The following is a 17200-nucleotide window of genomic DNA, read 5'->3' as shown; positions in this document are numbered from 1 at the left end:
CATGATGCTTAACCATACCAGTAGAAGAAAAACCAGGACAGAGGGAACAGAGATAATAAGATCAAGACAAACCGCATTTGGAGGTAGCCAGACTGTGGCCTCTGCAAGTAACAGGTAAGGCAGACAGAAACCTCCACACAGAAAATCCCCAGTCACCTTTGAGTTACAGACACAGGCGTGTTCTGAGTAAGACCATGGCTGACTCACTACTCCAACCCTCCATCTGATAACCTCTGATCTCTCCAGTCCTCCAGGGTGCCTCTTTCTACTCATCTCATGACCAAATGAACATCTGCCTGGTCCCCAGAATGCTCACCCATCTGGAGCTGCACAGGTCCAAGAGATTTCTAACTGGGACAGGCAGCCTGGGAACAGTGTCCAGCAGGTGCTCTAGCAGGTGGTTGAGCCTGGGCAATGAGATATCACTGTGTCCCACACAATAAACTCTGAACAGATACTCTAAGAACGAGCCAATTTTCATTAGCAGTGAGCAGGGCTGGGAAAGCATAGAGAGTTTACAGAACGCATAGAATGAATCATTTAAAACCAGCACTTGCTGTTAGGCATTGGTGGCACACGCCTTTAATCCCAGCACTTGGAAGGTAGAGGCAGGCAGATCTCTATGAGTTCAAGGCCAGCCTGGTCTACAGAGCAAGTTCCAGGACAGGCACCAAAACAATACAGAGAAACCCTGTCTCAAAAAACAAAAAAACAAAAAACAAAAAATCCAGCACTTGCCATCCAATAGCAAAAATAACTAAAGAGGATGGCCATGGGTCCCTTCTTTGCCCCCTTTCTTTTATTCATGCACACACTCTGTGAACATTTATCGAATATTAAATGACATCCCCAGAACACATGTCATAGAGAATAACTAAAATTAGAGTGCTGCTGGCAGCGGTACTCCTCTGATTTCCTTAATGCTTATTTCTTTCTCTCTTCTGGCAGGGAGAAATCATAAATCATAAACCTATTTATTCCAAAGATTGCATCCCTGCTGGGATACATGGAGGAAGTAATGAATGTCAAAATACAAAGTGTATTTCAAACAGATTGACAGCATTCAATGACGCGGTTAGGTAGTGTAGCCATCTACAGCTGATGCATGCAGAGTCTGGTGTGAGTGAGTGATGAGGAGCACAATCTGGGAAACCGTGGGAAATTTCTGGGAGAGGAAGTTGTATGTCCTGATGAATATAAAAGGTTCAAGATGCAGATTCAAACAAGAACAAAAACTGAGTCCCTGTACTGGACTCTGCTGCTTTGTGACGGGCAACCTAACTTACACAGAGAGCCCTCTTGTACTTGCTCAGTCTTCAGACCTGTCAAGTGAACCAAGCAAGGAACTGTCAATCTGCATAAATCTGAAGGAGCTCACTTGCAACTAAGGAAAGATAAAGAAATGAGAACTCTAAACTGGTCGAGATCAAGATTTTATTAGAGACAATTAGGCTTTCTTTTTTTTTCATGATGAAAATCTTGTCATTTAATTAGGTTTGCCACAAAATGCATTAATCTTGGCGACCTACCCATTGCCCTCCTGCACAGCCATCTGCCTTTATATGCAAACAGCGCAGGAACCCAGACATGCACCTCCCCACAAGATTCATGGGAAGGAATGACATTAAATGGACTCAGTCTCCACACAAACGAAGCAGGATGAATAAAAATATTTTTAAGTGGCTGCAGAGATGGCTCAGAGGTTAAGAGCACTGACTGCTCTTCCAGAGGTCCTGAGTTCAATTGCCAGCAACCACATGGGGGCTTACAACCATCTGTAATGAGATCTGGTGCCCTCTTCTGGTGTGCAAATATACATGGAAGCAGAATGTTGTATACATAATAAATAAAATCTTTAAAAAATATATTTTTAAGAAGACTTTGTAGAGCTAGTATCTTAAGTAGAATAAGGGCAGACACAGAGGTGGGGCACAGTGAGATGTAGGGGTTTCTTAGAGATCAGAGTCTGCCTGAGGAGCACAAAGCCCACGGTCCACCCAGAAGGGAGATATGTCTAAGGACATAGGTGCTAGGATTGGCTGACTAGGCTAAAAGTTTTCTCAAACGTACACATGATGGTAAGAGAAGCTCAAAGTCCTTTCTCCTCACCCCCCCGCCCCCGTCTCCTCTTGTTCCAGACAGTGGGTATGGAGCTCCTGAGGGAACAGACTCGGTTCTTCCAGGATTTCATCTGATTCTCAGAGCCCCCAGGAGGCAGTGAGGGGGCCATCTTCCCTGGAGCTGCCTATCCTTCCCCATGCTCAGGGCTTCTCTCCACCTGTGAGCACCAGAGCCTGCAGGATATCAGACAGCGATACAATGCCCTTGACCACGTCGTTCTCATTCACCACCACCAGACGGTGAACCTCTGCTTCCACCAACCTGTTAATGATAGTTTCCAGAATCTCATGTAGATAGCACTTGAGAACACCCTCAAACACTAGTGAGACTAGTGTTGTAGAGCTTTCGTCACAGACACATCCAGGTTGTTGTAGGTCTTTTCTGCTGCCAAATTAATCACATCAAACTTGGAATAGATGTCCACAACATGTCCTTTCTCATACACCAGAGGCGGGGGCAGAGACTCGGTGCTGTACAAAGATGCCTAGAGCCACGTAGACAGGTGTGGTAGTACGGACCATAGCAATGTTGGCATAGGTGCCAGTCTGTAGCTCTTGCAGAGACTTAGACATGAATTCTGGCTTGGGGAACTCAGTGACAAACAACTTGAGGAACTTGAGAATGCACTTGTGTGTTGCCTGACTCTGCGTCAATAACTGGAAGCCTGTGGATCTTATTTTGAATTAATGAAGAGACAGCATCGAACAAGCTGGCATTTGGAGAAATGCAGATAAGTGGCTTAAAGGAGTCCTGTAGATACACCTCTCTACAAGTTTCTATCTTGTGTTCTTACAGTTCATAGATCTGCACCAAGGCCGACTTATAGTATCGGTGCAGGATGTTGATGAGGTCAGTGATAGTCAGCATACCTACCAAACTCTGCTTCTTATTATCCCACAGAGGGGCAGCTCAAACACCGTTAGTCACCAGGGCAAAGAAGGCTTTCTTTACCTTCAGGGAAGTGTCAAACACAACTAACTTGGAACTTGTGGGGATCAGGTCGTAGCAGTGATGAGACTTCATAAAGGATGTATACACACCATTGTTCAATTCCAGAGTCTCTTGAAAATGCTCATTCTCTGGAGCTGGGGAGCTCTCTGAATCGACCGACTCCATTGCAATCACCCGCCAGACAATTAGGCTTTCAATAGTGTGTGTGTGTGTGTGTGTGTGTGTGTGTGTGTGTGTGTGTGTGTGTGTGTTGAGGGTAAAAAAAGATGGCTTAGTGGGTAAAAAAAGTGTACCTCCAAGCCTGAGGATCTGAGTTCAATCCCCCGAAAACTACACAGTGGAAGGAGACACAGAACTCTGAAAGTGGTCCTCTGACATAAACACACACACACACACACACACACACACACACACACACACACACAAATAAATGTAAATTTTAAAAGTTGACTGTATTTCCCCATGCTCTGACATTTGGGGCTGAAACTCAAACCTGCTACAATATTTTTATATATTAATATATATGGCTTAATATATATGGCTTCTTCTTTTCCTTTTTTTGGTTTTTTTGAGACAAGGTCTAATGTAAACCAGGCTAGCCTTGAGTTCACCAGGTATCTAAGGATGACCCTGAATTCCTGCCCTCCTGTCTCTCCCATACTTAGTGTTCCTGCATGTAGTTCAGTCTGTCTTTGTAGAAACTCTGTGAGGACAAGTGTAACAGGTGTTACCATTACAGCCGTGTGAGAGAAAACAGACAGAAGCTGAAGATGACACAGCATGGGCCATCTAGGTCAAACCCAGAACTCTGTTAGCCCCTACTTTTCCTCTTGGCTACTTCCTCCACAACTCTGCTCAGCTCCCCCTCTGGGTCTCTGCATGTGTTTTGCTTTATTTTGGCTTCTTACCAAGGGTCACTCTGTTGTAAATGTAGGAAGTCATGTCTGTGAGCCATTTTGGAACCTTAGGGTCATGGCCTAAAGGAAGGGCAGGATGTACTAGGGCACTGGGGGCTGGAGAAGTAATAAACCTAACTGTGGGCAGAAAAGACAGTGAAATTGTCCTTGGTTCTGTCTACTGTCTGTGTCCATGGAGACTCATTCTGGTATGCAGACCGTGGTGGCAGCATCTCCAGGAGAGGGGTGAGTGAAAGCCACACTGGCTGCAGGATCAGTTTATAAGCACTGTCTCCTGAAAGCAGGTCCCCAGCCAGAGCCAGCAGTCAGGAAATGTAGACTCTAAGCCATCCATGGAGGAAAGCTGGCAGAGCTTGGCATGCTGTCAGACTCAGACAAATGAGAAGGTATTCAGAATAGTGCCCCACCAAACCTGGAAGAAAGGTACCAGGGAGAATACAAAGGGTGGGACTGTGCCCACTCAGTGAGTGCCTAGAGACAACAGCCACTCCAAGGATACATGACACAGAATTCAAGTTCCAACACATACAAGGGTTTATTAAAATGCACAGGAAAAAGGAAACAGAACAAATACTGAAAAGACAGGAGATGAGCAAAGTATAAGACAAGATCTCTTGTGCCAAAAAAGGAAAAATTACAGGGCTTTGAATGAGACACTTAATAGAGTGAAAGCCTAGCATGTGCACAGCCCTGGGATAATTTCCCAGCACTGCAGAAGGAAGGGGAGAAGGAGGGAGGGAAGGAGGGAGGGATGGAGGGATGGAGGGAGGGAGGGAGGGAGGGAGGGAGGGAGGGAGGGAGGGAGGGAGGGAGGGAGGGAGATCTAAACTCAAGGTCAGCCTGGCCTAAATAGCAAATTCCAAAGTTCTGAGCCAGCTGGGGATACACAGTAAAATCCTATTTCAGACAGAGTGAGTGTGGGGAAGGAGAGAGAGATAGGACAGACAGACACTTGCTTAGACATACAAAGTTGAATCCCAGAAGGAAATAAAAAGCAGCTACCTCTAGTGAGTGGCACTAGACAAAAAGGTACTTTCAGGCCAGTGGGATGGTTCACGGAGCAACGCTATGGAAGGCTGGTGACCTGAGTTCCACTCGCAGACACCAAGGCAGAAGGAGAATCCCAATTCCTGAGGGTTGTCCCCTAAACTCCACATATACACCATGGCATGGGTACATCTGCATGTATACAGGTATATGATGATGATGATGATGATGATGATGATGATGATGATGATGATGGTGGTGGTGATGGTGGTGGCGGTGATGGTGGTAACAAAAATTTAAAGGTAAACTGCTAGGGTTTTTTTGCTTTATTTAATGTATCTAAATTTATTTTGTATGCTTTGGTGTGAGGATGTCAGATCCCCTGGAACTGGAGTTACAAACAGTTGGGAGCTGCTAGGAATTGAACCCAGTCTTCTGGAAGAGTAGCCAGTGCTATTAACCACTGAGCCATCTCTTCAGCTCCAGAAACTGCTATGTTTTCTGTACTATGTTCTTAAAGAATTATTTCTGATAGTAATAAATTGTGTAGAAAGTACATAGCACAAAATTCTCTCATGATCACTATATTTAAGTATCCAGCTAAGTATGATAAGCATTTTTTGAAATAGGGTTTCATTTAGCCCAGATTTATATCAGTTTCACTGAGGTACCTAGGATAACTTTGAACTTCTGATCCTCCTGTCTTCACATCCCAAATGCTATAGTTACAGGCTAGCACCAATATATCAATATATCCAAATTTATATGGTGCTATAGACCAAAGCCAGTGTTTTACAGAATGGTAGGCAAGCACTCTGCCCACAGTCACAATCTTCTTTTAAAGCTCTCTCTCTCTCTCTCTCTCTCTCTCTCTCTCTCTCTCTCTCTCTTCTCTCTCTCTCTCTGTGTGTGTGTGTGTGTGTGTGTGTGTGTGTGTGTGTGTATGTGTGTGTGTGTGTGTGTGTGTGTATGTGTCACAGGAGTACAGTGCCTGAGGAGGCAAGAAGATGCCAGGTCCCCTGGAGGCTGGAATTGCACGGTTGTTAAGCAAACTCCAATCTTCTAGAAGCTAGTACAAGCTGATGGGGGATGTCCTTCTGTATATATTTCTCTTATTGGTTGATAAATAAAACACTGATTGACCAGTAGCCTGGAAGGAAGTATAGGTGGTGATACTAGAGAGGAGAATTCTGGGGAGAGGACGCAGAGAAAATTGGCCAGGGAGATGCCATGTGTTCTCTGGTAAGATAAGGCCATGTAGAAATACATAGATAGTTATGGGTTAATAATTAGAAAGAGTTAGCCAGTAAGAAGCCTGAGCCATTGGTCAAACAGTTTATATTTAATATAGGTCTCTGTGTGTTTATTTGGGGCTGAAGGGCAGTGGGATCAGGCAGAACAGAAACTGTCTACAACAAGCGCTCAGCTACTGAGCCATCTCTAGACCCAACACTCAAAATCTCGAAGAGCCTCTATCATCACTATATATTTCTGAAACATGCTCTCATCTCAAACAAGCACAAAAGCAAAACAAAATCAGCCTCCCCATATCCTTCCCCAATAGCAGATATAGCCTTCTACTTCCCATCTCTATCCTGATCTCACTAGAAAACTGGAAGGGAAGATGTGTCTAAAGGAAAGCCTGGGAGGGTGTTTCCCCTGCAGAGGGATTGAGGGTGCTTTGCACAGTTGGGATGCAAGATCAAGACTCAGAACGTACCATGACAGAGAGCTGGAGAGGTAACAACACCCAAGAATATCTTAAAGTTGTACAGCAGCCTCAGAAACCATATAAGTCATAGATGTCTGGACTTGTGGGTAACATAATTGACATGTCAGAAGCCATGGCTGGTTACAGTCTGGGAATTAAAGTGATGGGGAATATTTTATCATTCCACCAGGTACTTCTGCTCCATTGTCAACTTGATCAACATTCCAACAAACTTCTTCTGTTATCAGACCCATGAACTTTCTCTCCCATGGGAAATGTTACAGGATGTTTGATGAATAGAGAGGCCAACTGGGGACTGCAACAGGTGTTCAGAAGAGTGACTTTAACCTTTGCTGGCAGTGAACTAGAAGACTCATTTACTGAAAGCTGAGGATTAAGTGACTTAAGTCCCACCCCACATGTTCAATCTTGCATCTCTTCCAGTCTTTCAAGACATGCCAGTGTTCCTGACAAGGCCCCTAGTAACCTGTGTCTCTGAGTGCCTAGTTGGATTGGCAGTTTTGACTATAAAGATCTTTTCACTATCCCAGAAAAGCTTCAATTCTTAATAATTTCTGAAATTTCTTTCTGTGTACCAAGACAGCACCAAAGCTTCATGGAGGTGGTCTATTCCCTCACCATAGCAAGCACTAAGTGTAGTTTTGTCTTAGCGAAAAGTCATAATAAGGCTATTTTGAGACTCATGATTCAACAAAGCAAACCCAGCTATAAATTCCAGACTTGTTTCTTCTCTCCAAGGCACACATCGCTAGTCTGTGGCATTTGTGTAGACCGCTAGGGTTGTGTTTAGATCATGATGGCACTCAGATTGCGGCCACCTCAAGTGCCTTTGACATCTCTCTTGTCCTCAGATCCTCAGAGTCAGACTACCAAAGGTAATGCAGTGTAATTCTTTAAAGCCCTCCATCTCCAGGAGCACTGCCACATCTAGCAGGGTCTTCCTTTAGTTAACATGTGATCAACAACTGTACTCCATCCTTCAGTGCCCAGAAAATCTGTTCACTGAGTAAATACTCATCCTTATCCTGGGAGGTTCACCAGAAAGAGTAACACGGGTATGCTTCAGCCAAGCAGAACCACCAAATTTAGTGGTGGGCCCTCGTTGGAAGTGGCCCCAAGTCATTTGTGTTTAAACTATGAGTCTGACTTCTTTGTTTTAGTGCTACTCAACACCATGGGTCTTAAGAACACATATATAGGTTCAAAGAGGACGAAGGGAAGTTATAGTCTGGGAAAGTTTAGATAAGCTTTCAGAGGCACTAAGTGAAGTAGCATTGATTGTTTCTGTAGAACACAACAGCATTCAAGGGATTAGACCTGAAATAATTAGAACGATTGCTAATGTTTATTGAATACTGCAAGTGACACTCTATGGAAAGCATCTCTCTTGAATGATTGCTATCTAATCCCTCAAGCACTGCTGAAGGTGAATGAACTAAGTGTTTGTGTCACCTCTGAAATTCACTCATGGAGTCATTGTGATAGAATTAGAGGTTGGGGGTGGGGCGAAGAGGCACTGAAGATGGATCTTTTTGAACTGAATTAGTGCTCCATGAGAAGGACTCCAGCCAGGTGTGGTGTATACACCTATACAATATAATCTTAGCACTTGGGAGGTGTGTGATAATATAGTGTTTATGATTTATTAAAACCACCGGAGATCAAAACAACAAAGCATCGCATACTAGTTAGCCATAGAAGCCAGGCACACACCTTTATTTCCAGGACTCAGGATTAAGAGGTAGACAGATCTGAGTCCAAGACCACCCTGGGCTACTGGAGAGTGAAGCAGAGCTCACACCCTTTAATCCCACGATTTGAGAGGTGTAAAAGGTAGAGACATTCAGTTTGAGTGTTAGTCTCTAGCCACGTTGAGGAGAGTATAGCAGTCTGAGTGAATCTGAGGAGCAGTGAAGTCGGGAGCAGTTTGAGGATTGTCCCTTTGGTCTGAGCTGAGGTAGAAATAAGAGCTAGTGGCTAGCTGCTTTGCTTTTCTGATCTTCAGCTTGAAGGTTGAACCCCAATATCTGTCTATGGGTCTTTTATTTATCATGCTTCAGAGGTGGCGACAGAGATCAGGACTTCCAGATCATCCTCAACTATATAAAAGTTTAAGGCCAAGCCAAGCTGCACAAGACCTTGAATCTTCTTGCTCTTTCTCTTTCAAAGTTGGCAGTATGGAATACAGAAGAGGCCCCTCTGTGCTGGTACCCTCATTAGAGACTTCTAGCCTCCCAAATGGAGAAATACATTTCTGTGCCATTTTCCACTCATTCTGTGACACAAGACTCCAGGATGCAGAGCTGCCTGAGAGTGGATGCCCATTTTATCATCCTTGCTTTGCATCGGACAAGCGAAGGCACACAGACATTAACTAACCAACCTAAGTTGTCTATGTAGTTCTCTTTAGTCTATCAATCAAGCTCAGGTTTGGAGACACTGCATCTGCATACCAAGCTGCCATGCTGTGCTGCTTACAGAAAGACCCAGAAGAGATCTCAAAGTAAGCCACCACCAAGGAAAAGCAGCAGCACAGCCGGACAAGTGGGGTAGAGCATCTGTGGGGGCTGCCTGTCAGGGTGTGAGGACTCTGTGAAGGATGCCTGTCTTCCTGGGATGTGGGGAATCTGTGGAAGATGCCTGTCTTCCAGGGATGTGGGGGACTCGGTGGAGGATGCCTGTCTTCCTGGGATTTGGGGGAGAATCTGTGGGGCCCTCCTGTATTCCTAGGGGTGTGTGGGGAGAGTCTGTGGGGGCTGCCTGTCTTCCTGGGGGTGTGTGGGGAGAGTCTGTGGAGGATGTCTGTCTTGGGGGACATACCTATCTGCAGGTGTCTTAGAGTGTCTTGAGAAAAGAACACAGTTCAGAATTCTGACCACCAAGCTGGAGAAACAGAGTCTGGGGGACCCACATGGCTTGTGAGAACCATTGCTAAATAGAAATGAGAAGACTTCAGCATGACACTGAACAAGCTGTGTGACTCCGTGCATGTCTCCTAGCTGCCCGGTCTGCAGATTTCTCTTGTTTAAAAAGGTCAGGCTTTGAAGTACATTGTGTCTCAAGTCTCATCAAGGTCTGAGTCCCTGGTGTCTCCAGGAACACTTTGGCCCCTTGAAGCTGAGTTCCCCTGTGTGTGCGCTGTTCCTCTTCCTCTGCCCCTGCCTTGTCCCATCCCCCACCTGACACCATCTGTTGTTCCCAGATGTCCTGATAGCCCAAGAATGTGCCTTTACACAGAGGGGCCTCCTGTGTAAGATGAGGCTCTAGGTAGGAAAGATACATTGCTAATAAAACAACATAAATATATTCATTCTATTATAATTTTTTTTTGGCTAGAAGTATTTTAATTTAAGGCTGGTTATGAGGCTCAGAGGGAAAATGGTGCCTGCTGCCAAATCTGAGACTGTGAGTTCTAGCCTTTATACCCACACTTTGGAAAAAGAGAACTGACTTTGTTAGACCCCCGGAAAACTCAGGCCTCCAGGGTTTCAGCCCATGACCAAGATCACCCCAATCACCAGGCAGATTCGAAAACTTGCTGCAAACTGCATGAGGCTTTATTGCTGTTCAGCGAGTTAACCCCATGTTAGCTAGGGTCTTTCACCCACCCGCCATGGCGGATGGCTAGCAAAAGACAGCTCGAAGGGGCTGCAGAGAGATCTTGTAGGGCAGCATAAGGGGAGTGTCTAGGGGTACGCACAGGCTCACGATTGGTGTGCCTCCAGGCTTGGAGGGCTTGCCCTGTGTTGATTGGCCAATTGGTTGTTATGGCCCATAGGCCCTCCCAGGGTGGTTGCTATGCTCTGCGTGTCATTGCTGTACATTTGTCCGTAAAGCACACCAAGAGCCGTAAAGCATAGCTCCACAAGCTAACTTCTGATTGATTCCTTGCCACGAGGCAGGCATCTGACTTCTAGTGACTAGGACAAGGTTATGGTAAGCACGTGTTACTGTCATGGCTGCCTAAAAGGGAAGCTGGTCCCTTCAACTTCTGTAAACTATTCTCTGACTTTCACACATACATTGTGGTATAAGCACATGCTCACACACACACGATAAATAAATAAATAAAAATGCAATAAATTTTAATCTCAAATTATACTTTTAAAGTATCCATGATATCAGAAATAAATACATTTATTTACTGTAGAAAGGTTAAAAATTACATGTAAATCTCCCCCAGGAAAATCTTTTATATAAATCTCACTGAGCACTAGAGGACTATCTTCTGTTTTCCAGCTGTGGAGGCAATTGCATTCATTGTAAAAGGTCTTGCTTCTGAGAAGCAGCAAGAAGAGGTAAAAAGGAAAAAAAAATGAGATAAACTCTCATGCATAGTCCTGGCTACTTGAAATAGCTACCTGGAACTAGTTATTTAGAACAAGCTAGCCTCAAATTCAGAGATCCACCTGCCTCTGTCTCTGCCTCTGCCTATCTCTGCCTCTGCCTCTGCCTCTGCCTCTCAATTGCTAGGATTAAAGGTATGCACCCAACTTGAAGAGAAAAGAATAGTAATCTTTTATAAAATTGTTTAGCAGATCAATGCATCATATTTGGCCATAGGAACATATGCCTTACTTGGCTGTGTATAAACAAATGCTGAAGCTTCATGGTAATTTTGCATAAGCACCTGGTACTGTAAGTTACATGAAATTCAATGCAGAACCAGCCTCATTGACCATCAAAACCTGGAAGAGTTTCCTATTCATCACTGCTGCCCAACCTGCTCATTTCATAGCATTTTATAGAACTCAAAGAAGAATCTAACGTTCTATTCTCTTTATTGTTGGCCTGTATTAATATAACCTCTGTGGACTGTTACTGATCTCTGCTGCATTCACAAGAACCAATTCCATTCCAGTCTCACAGAATCCAAGAGAGCTATGTACATGTATAACTGTGAAACTCCCAGTACTTACATGAGAGGTGTTAAATAAACACATTCTTTAGCTGAGCCTGGAAAACGTGTTTACATACAAACTTTCTACACAATCCTGACTGCTTCCCAGGGAGCAAGCTCCCTTCATCACAGCCAGGGCTCTCTGTAGAGCCTGCCCGCTCTTGTTTTCCAGCTTTCTGGACATGTGCCTTGTTCCCTAGGAAGCTTGTTTATTTATGCTGTGATGCATCATCCGTTTTCCCACTGCAAAGGCTGTCTGCACTCTCATGTGAATCCAGGCTAGTTGAACTGCCCCTGACCTGGAGGTCCACAAACTGCCCTATTCCAGGCTTCTTCCAGACCGGCATCTGCTTCTGTCATTTCTCATTTCCTGTCTTCCATTCTTCCCTATGTTCTCACTGGGATCCCAAACTTCCCTACTGCTTCTCTCTACCTTACTCCTACTATTAGTAAGCACATTAATTATTCGCAATAATGTGTCTCATTGTGACATCGTTTATATATATATATATATATATATATATATATATATGTATCTTTGATCATAACTTCCCTATATTACCCCCCTCTCTCTCTCTCTGTCCCTACTCTCTCTCTCTCTCTCTATCCCTATCTCTCATCCCCTCCCACTCATGATTGCCTTCCTCTTCATTAGGAGTCCCGCTTTTAATTTCATTATTTTTATTGTGAGATGTTGGGATTAATTAGGATTACTTACAGGCACACAGGTGAGGGGTTATTTATAGGAACATGAGCTCCTTGCCATTGGACACATCATGAAGACAATGTCTCTCCACAGCCTAGAAATCACTGTCTATATAGGTCCTTAGTGATGTGTGGCTATCGAATGTATTTTGGATGTACAACATGTTATTTTGATATATTTGCACATTTGCAATGGTTACTATAGCCAAATAAATCTGTCATCTCACAGTGGACCCTTCTTTTGTGTCTGGGATAAGAACAGTTATGATCATATGTCCAGAAAATGTCCAATCTACAGTGTACTCAGTCATCTGTAACTAGTCAGGATACTGAGAGACAAACTTTTTTCCACTGCAGTCAGAGAAATTCTCCGAGCATCCCAAATCAAATGGAAAAACAAGGTTCTTAAGCTCCCCACCCCCACAGGGCTGCAAGAACAATGAACAAGTCTTGCCCAGTGCTTCCAGGCTTCCAGAAGCTCTCTCCACAGTCACTTGCAAGTACTGACTTAGGTTTAATTAGTTCTGGGACTGAGTTGGAGGCGTTGGTTTGGCTGAACGATAATGTTCACAATAAACTAGACAATACAGATTGCAATCTGGTCTCTACAGTTGTGCTCTTGCGTTACGACATCACATTTGCATTCGATGAGCCAGCTCCTGGACTCTGTTGCTGAGAACAGACTTCCATACACTAAGAAAATAAAGAATGTGAAATTCTTTCCTGGATCCACAATCTCCTGCTGGTTGATTATTTATGATACCCTTGATAGTAAAAATATATAACTTGGCATAGTGAAACATACATGTAATCCTAACACCAAGGAAGCTATGGCAGAAATACCACTGAGAGTTTGAGGTGATCCTTGGCTATGTAATGAGATTTAAGCCAACCTGGCCTATGGGGACTAGACTCAAAAACATAAAAACAAACCAAAGTCTAAAATTACAAGAAATTTCACAACTGATGCATATATTTAATGTGGGAGTGTTGGGTTTTCACCTTAAGCATTAGAAGTGGCTTCCATAATAACAACATGGGTTTTGGATTTCAGTGCATCAAAACAGAGCCTTTTTTCATTCATGTTTAACTGCCCAAATAGGAACAATTACCAGCTGAGCATGGCAGGGCACACTTGTCATTCCAGCACTTGGGAGGGGGAGGCAGAAAGACCAGAAGTTCAGTATCATCCTCAGCTATGTGGTGATGGGCTACAGGCGACACTGAACATATTAAAGTAAATCTCTGCATTATGAGATATCTGAGGACACATTTTCTGCTTGATGCTACCAACTCTTTCAGTATTTTCTTTTTTTTAAGTTGGAAAGTTCTTTATTTATAAAGTTGCTAAGAATATTACATATATGTTTTAAGGTTTTGCATCAACTTTTAGTCCTGACCGTGCTAGGTCCACTCCACATTAGCTTTTAATTAAAAGAGTATGCTTTTTGTCTACCCTGCTGTAATATGGAAACAGAGGAACATTGCCACTCCTCATGAAAGCTAGTACAAGCAGGACAGGTAATTTGGGACTCAGGGGAGCTAGCAGCACAAAGAATAATGGAAATAATAGCTATATAATGCCATTCATCTACTGAGCATCTCAGGGTCAAAGTCACCTTCATATGTCTTACTTGATAACTGCATTCAGATAATTTTTGAGGAGGTATTTGTAGAGAGCCTTGAAAATGCACTTCTGTACACCAGATGGAGGGAAAAACAAAACAAAGGCTCACGAGCTAAAGGGTAAACCTGTCAGACACCGTTTGTAAATGGAGAAATAGACTAAGAATAATTGGCTATAGCAGATTAGAGAATTAGGCGTATTTTCTTTCAAAATTGTATTTTCATGAAATGTGCTAAAGTTGCTATTCTAATAAAATTTGAGCACAAAGGATTGAGTAGAGCTCTCAGTGTCAGTGAGGTTGAAGTGTTTTTTAGTACAGTAAGGCAACTCTGGCTTTTTAAACATTTATCTTGCCATTGTAAACTGGATTATTTTATAATACTTGGTACACACAAACAGCTAACACTGATGGTCAGCCAGACATTGGTGGCAATGACTGGTTAGTTGTTGGTATCTGAATAGTATGGTTGCTTCATAGCTCTGTATTTCTGTTTCAATAAATCTTTCCACCAAAAGTTGCCTGAGCCCCACCGCCACGTGTGAGCTCTATGCCAGCCACCCACCAAGTTAGGGCCCAAATAAATACACAGAGAGACTTGTATTAGGTACAATGTTGCTTGGCCAATGACTAGGATTCTCATCTGTTAGCTCAGTCTCAATTATCATACATCTATATATTTTATAAGACTTATCTTATCGGACGCCTTATTGGCGTCTCTCCTTGCTGGTGAATCACATCCTGCCGCTGGAGCAGGAATGGGAAAAGAGAGCGACACTTCCTTTTTCCTCTTCTTAAATATGAGTCTCTTTGCTATGTCACTTCGTGCCTGGAACACCACTTCTCTACTACATTTCCCAGAATCCTCTTTGACTCCTACCTAGTCCAGCCTAACTTGCTGTCTCATTGACCAAGCAAGTACTTTATTTAACAATCAATAAGAAAAACATACACAGAAGTATTTCCCCCATCATCTCCTCTTTTCTGTCTAAATAAAAAGAAGGATAACTTATCTTTTATAATAACTGAAGAAAACTATAACCATAACTATCTGTCTTCAACTCCATCAAAGACCACAGAAGGATACTATATATAAGTTCTAGAATTGACAGAGACATCTTGCTACCTGGACAGTCACTCAAAGTTCCTCTGTAATGTTGGGGCATCCATCTTCAGCCTATAGGCCACAGTGTGTCTAGCATACTTCTCCATTTAACAGGAACCCTTCAGTACTGTCTTGTTTTGTAAGTTCAGCAGTCATTTTCTTGTGGGTCCTGCATGTCCAGTTTATTCAGCAACAAACAGTCCAGCAAGAGCAGTTTCTTGCCCAAACAGCTAATCTTGTCATGTTGAAAGCAAACTCCATAATGAGTTTCTTCAATGCCCATCCTCCTTTCTGACATAATTGGTGTGCCAGGAGCAGTTGTGTCTCAGTGCCAAGAAATACCCTAAACCATTTAAATGCCATGTTTCTGTAGGTCTTTGAAAGGTTTGAAGAATACCTAACCATCTCAAATACATCTCTATATCTAGAAAACCTAACTAACCTAAGTTCTGACTATTACAGGTAAAAGATCTGTATAAACACAATACCTAAACAAGAGGAGACATATACATATCACAAAATTGACCTTAAAGTTGTATCAATAAGTGAAAATCTATACCAATGTAAAGTACTCATTCCTATATCCTATTCCCCTTTTCTTTCTTTAAAAAGAGATTGACTATGCTCATTATCATTTATAACTAACCCCATTTAAATGAAAACAAACATTTATAAACAATATTTGGGAATATGGGTGTCTTTCTTTCTAAACTGCTTCTTGATGATTGGGGGCAATGTTTATACCATGGGGATCATGACAAAACATAGAAACCTGACCAAGTCCTTGTTTTTGTAGTCTGTAAGGCTGTATCATCTCAGCTTCAGCGGGTCTTGCTTGATCAAACCATATTAGTCTGGAAGGAATCCACAGCTTTTCATTTTCTGTGGAAACACAAGAAAAAACCTTTTTTTCCAAGTAGCCTGTCCTTAGACTTAAATTTTGAAGTCAAAGCATTTTTTAAATGTATAAGTTGGATTAATTTAGCAGCATTTATAATCAAATGTATTTTAGCAGCAGTAATTCTTTCCTCGGCAATCAAACAATTTAAAGACAACAATATGGCATAAAGTATCCAGATTCTCTGTGCATTTTCCAGCTTTATGTGGCTGTTTTATTACTTTATTTTTACTCTTTCTTTCTTTTTTTTTTCCCCCGAGACAGGGTTTCTCTGTGGAAATCTGCCTGCCTCTGCTTCCTTCAGCAAATCCTACCAGCGCCACCACAACCGGCTACTCTATTTCCTCCTGTTATTTTTTTCTCTCACAAGCCTACATATATTTTTTAATGTAGTGTAAACATTTAGAGGTTTCTCTTTATCTGGATCTGTCTTTATCATCTTAGAAGTGCCGAGTCCAACGCCCAAGAGCACTGCAACGGCTCAAGCATATGGATTTTGACTGATGCCTCTCAGCAGCCCGACAGGGCAGGCTGTGGCAGCAGGTTTACCTCTTTCTCTGGAAACCTTGTAGCATGGGGTCATCCCACTCACTGACACCATATTTCCTAAGGAAGTATAAGGCCAATAGCTCCTTCATTACAAATTCTCCCAGTGCAATAAGCACTTTGATCTTCTCTGGGTCTTTCACATCCTTGTTTTTAAGGAAAACATTCTTCAAATGCCTTTTAAAATAGTCTGCTCCTTTTGGATAGTCCCGTCCAAGATACAGCAGATTTTTATAAAGAGCCAGTACTTCTCCTCGTAAAGAATTGGCCATTTTCATTTAACATGGAATTAATACACTTTTATACATAACATACTTCACCACTGGCAACCCGGATCCCGGGAATGAACCGCTCAGACCGCCACACTTCGAGACCTTAAATGCTCTGGCTGCAGCCCGGGGGGACTGGGCGCCGGCCTGAAGTGGGCAGGAAGCCCCTGTTTCAGTATTTTCTAACTTTCCAAAGTGGATTGAATCTACATGCCGAAGGAGACTTGCCAGGTCAAATTCTCTCTAGAGCTGCATTTAGCATGCTGTGTGATTTAGGGATTGAGCAGATACCAGCAGCAGCAAACTGACCTGTGATGCTGAAAGTAACCCAGCTCGAATCCTTATCTTCTTTTCATCTTCTAGAGCATCATCAGGATTATCAGCAGTCTAGAGTAGATGCAGGTTTGGAGGTTTTGTCCTACCTCTTGTTGATACGAAATAGCT

The 17200-nt window shown here is 43.0% G+C and overlaps 1 protein-coding gene and 1 pseudogene across 1 annotated transcript; both read right to left on the bottom strand.

Annotated features, from left to right (window-relative positions):
* Nucleotides 1–2261: 2261 nt before the first annotated feature.
* Nucleotides 2262–3244, bottom strand: LOC100758233 (annotated as a pseudogene).
* An 11136-nt stretch (nt 3245–14380) lies between these two features.
* LOC113835588 (electron transfer flavoprotein regulatory factor 1-like) lies at nt 14381–16804 on the bottom strand. Its single transcript, XM_035444194.1, has 2 exons — nt 16538–16804; nt 14381–14428 (listed from the first exon to the last, which is right to left on the bottom strand). Exons 1-2 carry the CDS (start codon nt 16763–16765, stop codon nt 14381–14383), a joined length of 276 nt encoding a protein of 91 aa, XP_035300085.1. The 5' UTR covers nt 16766–16804.
* Between the last annotated feature and the right edge of the window lie 396 nt (nt 16805–17200).

This window comes from Cricetulus griseus, chromosome 4 (genome assembly GCF_003668045.3).
Source record: "Cricetulus griseus strain 17A/GY chromosome 4, alternate assembly CriGri-PICRH-1.0, whole genome shotgun sequence".
NCBI lineage: Eukaryota > Metazoa > Chordata > Mammalia > Rodentia > Cricetidae > Cricetulus > Cricetulus griseus.
The sequence above is the reverse complement of the archived record's forward strand: the minus strand, read 5'-3'. Positions and strand labels throughout refer to the sequence as shown.

What these genes read in the sequence shown, in the direction of transcription:
- LOC113835588 (XM_035444194.1), bottom strand. Translation starts at nt 16,765, where the DNA reads ATGAAAATGGCCAATTCTTTACGAGGAGAAGTACTGGCTCTTTATAAA. An exon ending in ACTTCCTTAGGAAATATGGT is followed by an intron (nt 14,429 to 16,537) that starts GTCAGTGAGTGG and finishes TTATTGAAACAG; the next exon opens with AAATACAGAGCTATGAAGCA.